Genomic DNA, 4948 nt, shown 5'->3' on the forward strand with positions numbered 1-4948 from the left:
TGATTTTGGTTTAGTTGTCTCTACTTAGTCTTCTCTCTCTCTCTCTCTCTCTCTCTCTCTCTCTCGCACACACACACATACACTTAGCTTGAATCCAGGAGCAAAAGTGGAAGAGAGGGAGAGAGAGAGAAAGGAGAACGAAAACGGGATACTACGATTATATCCTGCGTGATTACTATACCTACGCTCAATAGAGTGATAAAGAGGGAAAGAGAGAGAGAGAGAGAGAGAGAGAGAGGGAAAATGATGGGTGCCGCCTCCAGCACGGTCACCAACGCGACGACACTAAACCGATAGGATCCAATAGCAACGATACTACCACAGTCAACAAGATCATTGCTAGAGCCTAGTGTAACTCGCAATCACGGACACAACGGTCGAAGAGCCAGCTAGCCAGCTAGCCAGCTAGCCAGGCTACGATTCCTCCGCATTCTCGACGTAACCGAAAGTGCGTGTGTTGTGAGGCTTGCTAAGAGAGAGAGAGAGAGAGAGAGAGAGATAGATAGATAGATAGATAGATAGAGAGAGAGAGAGAGAGAGAGAGGGAGAGAGAGAGAGAGAGAGAGAGAGTAGGGCTCCTCTATCGACAGCGGAGCGAGCGTGGTGGTGGCGACGGTGATGGTGGTGGTAGTGGCGGCGATAGCGGTGGCGGTGGTTAAATCAAAGACAAACCACTTTAGCCAGTCGGATCGTGACGAGGGGGTTGATGGGGGTGTGGTGGCTCGAGAGGTAACGTCGGGTGGGGGTGGTATAGTCTTGTGTACATATCCGAGTATCTGGCGAAAGCTCGCTCACACTGGCGAGGACCGTGAAACGTTTGCACGCGTCTACCTCTACTATCTAGCTGTCTCTTTCCCTTTCTCTCTCTCTCTCTCTCTCTCGCACTCGTTCATTCAGGCTCGAGCGTGAAAGCTCGAAGAGGCCAGAGGGGTGCGCTCTAGTCTCTCCGGCACGCGACGTCTCGATGTGTGCGTGTGTGCGAGGAGCACGTGCGTCCGCGCAACCCCCGCGAACGGATCTACCGGCACGCCCATTGGCCGAGGAAAGAGCTTTCCGGGTGCGCGAGCCGGCCTACGCTCCGCCCACTCGAGGCGGAACAACCACCCCGCTTTCTCGCTTCTCGCTTCACGTCGCGTCGTTCCTACGACGACGACGCTTTCCTCGGGAGTACTAATAATACGCCGATATATACCACCTATTCTGCCACCATGGTTCTACGTGGGAGTTCTCGGCGCAGCTTTCACGGTCCGCGCATCGCCTCCTCGCCGAAGGAAAGACGTTGCTGATCGGCCACGCCGAGTAGCACGAAACGACTCCACTCTGCTCGTTCTGCTCGTTCTCCTTTGCAGTCACCTACATACCAACACCTCTACACACACACACACACACATATATATATATATATATACATACATATGTGTATATGTATATATGTATATACACGTATATATTTATATATATATATATATATGTATATACACACGCACGCAGAAACGCGCGCACACGCGTAAATACACGTCTTCCCGGTGTGTTTGGTTCTCTTTCCAGTTTTTGTGATGGATTCGCGTCGATAGTGTCGTCGAGTGAAGCTACGTCCAAGAGTCGTCTTCCTCGAGAGAATGACGGAGATCGGTTAAGAATCGTTCGTATCACGGCAAAGGGTGATGTGGAGGATGCAGGAGGGTAGAATCGTGTCGCCTCTGGGACCGGTTGTCCTGCCTAGGGAGGAGGCGGACACGCGCGTTCCACTTTCGATGCCTTCGCAGGAAAGGAGGCACGTGTTGCTGCACGTACGCACTGCCGATCCTTTCCTCCGTTACGAAAACGTCAGGGGGCAACAACAAACGAGCACGGCCGGTCAACAGCAAGTACCTTCGTCCTCGCCTCCGCCGCATCAACAGCCACCGAGCTCACTTTCGAGTCCGAGCGTAACGACGATCTCGCCGATCTTGAGAGCAGTCGCGAGGACTACCGAGGAATTGGACGGGTCCAGGAATATAGATAGAAAGAACGACGTCGACATGGAAATGGAGGAGGAGGAGGAGGAGGAGGAAGAAGACCGGAAGGAACGGGAAGCCGACGAAGAGGACGACGACGAGGACATGGAAGACGATAGGAAAACGATAGAGAGGAGAAACAGGAGTATGGGAGAGGAAGAGGAAGAGGAGGAGGAGGAACAAGAGGAGGACGACGAGGACGATAGCAGGGAAAACAGAGACGAGGAGGACGTGGAAGTTGACGTTTGCCGAGAGGAAGGTCCGGAAAGCAATCCCAGCAGTCCGGTCGACTTAACGGCACCCTCGTCGAGGGGTACCGATCAACAACTCTTTCTAAATCCTTTCGGAACCCGCATGACGCACAGTTTTTCTTGCGTTCAAGGAACTGGACCAGGTGGCGGACACCACGGTGGAGTTCAAATGGCACCGCACAATACGCCGTCGGTCTACATCTCCGGTCACGTCGCCACTGGTTCCGCGGTAATGACGATTTGTTCCGGCGGAAACGCGAGCTCGCGAACCGCGACTGGAAATATAACGAGCACAACGGCGACCAACACCGTACCACCCACCACCAAGAGGTGCTTAGCATTCTCGGTTGAAAACATACTCGATCCAAACAAATTCACCGGCGGACGCGTTATCCACAATCGGGTGCAACACCGGCGCCATCGTCGATCTGGCAGCGTAAACGAAGGTGAATAATCTTTTTTACGTTCCTGGTGTCGTTTTTCGTCCATTAATTTACGGCGGGCTTAAAAACGAATCGAAAATCGCTCGGTTAGGTAGTTAAAACGGTTTCGAGGGTACGACGACGTCTCTTCGAATATCTTTCGGAGTAGTCTAACCGGCGAATTTATTAGCAGGAATCTACTATGAATTTACAACGGCGACCTGACGCAGTTCTCGTAAATAGTTTACACAGAATTTATTTGGCAAACGAATGCTCACCGAGAAACGGAAATTAAGTCTCTCCTTTGCTCTCCCTTTCTCTCTGTCGTCGTCTCCCTTCTTCATTTTCTCCTCCGTATTTTAACTAACATACACGTATGCCATCTTCTTCTCTCGAATCTTCATCGAATCTTCAGAGTGGTAAGTCCCTTTCGCCGGGACGGCGCCGTTTATCGTATTTTTCTCGCGTCTCTTCGTCGTTCGACACGAGGAGCTTCGCGCGTACGCCCTCTCACGCTTCTTCCTCGTTCTAACTTTAGACACTGGAAGGACGCGAGTTCCTCCACAAAGAGAGCGCGCGATTTTTCGTCCCATCGTTGGCTATTTGTGCACGCAACGTATGTTAAGCGTTCCCCCGAACCAACGTTTCTCGAAATTTCCTGTCTATCCCCCCCCCCTCTCTCTCTCTCTCTCTCTCTCGCTCGCTCGCTCTCGAACGTTCCTTGTTTATCTCGATCAGGTGTCGTCCAACGGGTACGATTTATAAATTTCATCCATATTTCGAATTATCGCATTTTAAAATGGGCCCGCTGATCATGTTAATCGAGGAACCACAACAACGGCTTAGAGAGTATTACTTGCGTCGGGAAAAATTCGAAGGAATCCTCGAATGCTTATTGGCCGGACTAGCTTGCCCGAAGTAAGCGTCCCGAAGGATGGCAATTTCACAGTTGACTTTCGAATTTAATGGAGTCTGGAGGACAGATAAGCGCCGAAAAGGTATCCTTTGCCGATAAGGGCAACGAAGAAGTATCGAAAGTGGAGGAGGAGGAAGAAGAAGAAGAAGAGGAAGAAGAAGCAGACGAAGAAGAGGGTGAGAATTTGAAGAGAAAGAGAGATAGAGACAAAAGTGGCGGAGGGCTGTCGGAGCGTGACAAATTGCTTCGCTAATCTGCGTTAACCAGTCCTTGAACCCTCTCCTGTCCCCTCCCCCTTTACTCCCCCATCATCGTCCCTTTATCCCGGCATGGGACAACGGATCAGATCAGCCCTAAACTTGTTCATCTTCCATCTCAAAAAGAAAAATAAGATCATTTCGGTCGTACATACGCGAGAGAAGTGATTAGCGAGAAAAATTGCCGCTAACGTTGAATGCTAATTAATGGGAGATTTTAAGGATGGATAGAGATCGTGAAGGTGAATTCGAAGGAAGAAGCACTTTAGGCAGAAGTTACATTATGAATATTAAAGGGTGCTAATTAAATCTGAAAAGAAAGACAAAGCGGGAGAAGGAGGAAGAGAGAGAGAGAGAGGGAGAGAGAGAGAGAGAGAGAGAGAGAGAGAGAGAGAGAGAGAGGATAAATGATCGAGCGTTTAACAGAGTTTAAATCGAGTTTAACGACGAGAATTGGAAGTGGTCCAACGTTCGATGGCGACGTTTCTGTTTGAGAGACTTTTTTCAAAAAAAAACCTACATTATGGTAGAATTAGAAGAAAACGTAAAAGACGATTTTAGGGGATGGGAAGATATGATGAAACAGAGGAGATGAAAGGCAATAGAAGATGATATCTGTAGGAAAGAGGATGAGAACGGATCGATCGTACGATGAAATCGGAATTACACGATCCTCGAGCAATCCATCTTATAGGGTGGTCAGAGCTTCCTATTAAAAGTGCATCAGAGCCAGGCAGATCGGTAAAATCCGTTTCGAGCGGTGGTAGAGAGCGTGTCGAGTTTTCCGGCCCCGAATCCGCCGACGGAATAATATCGTCGGTTGTTATGATAATCGGCCGGCATCACACCGTATCGCGTCGCATCGCGCCAAGCCGCCCAGAAAATTGGCTCTTCTGCATCACAATGACTTCTCTCTCTCTCTCTCTCTCTCTCTCTTTGTCACACACACACACACACACTCTCTCCATTCTACCCCCTACTACCACCATGTCGTACTCTCTTCTTCTCTACCCCTCTCTCCCTCGTAGCAAACTCTCCTTCTCGCGTCAGCGTCGTAGCGACTCTCGACTCGTACTTCGAAATCCATTCGCTTTCCGCTACATTT

The 4948-nt window shown here is 50.0% G+C and overlaps 1 protein-coding gene across 1 annotated transcript in view; it reads left to right on the top strand.

Moving 5' to 3' along the window:
* Positions 1-1017: 1017 nt before the first annotated feature.
* Positions 1018-4948, top strand: part of LOC124957921 (cell wall protein IFF6-like) — an 8936-nt gene continuing 5005 nt past the window's right edge. The window contains exon 1 of the mRNA XM_047515471.1: positions 1018-2694. Coding sequence (XP_047371427.1) covers positions 1665-2694 — 1030 coding nt within the window. The 5' untranslated portion in view covers positions 1018-1664. The remainder of the gene's footprint in view (positions 2695-4948) is intronic.

The sequence above is a fragment of the Vespa velutina genome, chromosome 2 (assembly GCF_912470025.1).
Source record: "Vespa velutina chromosome 2, iVesVel2.1, whole genome shotgun sequence".
Lineage (NCBI taxonomy): Eukaryota > Metazoa > Arthropoda > Insecta > Hymenoptera > Vespidae > Vespa > Vespa velutina.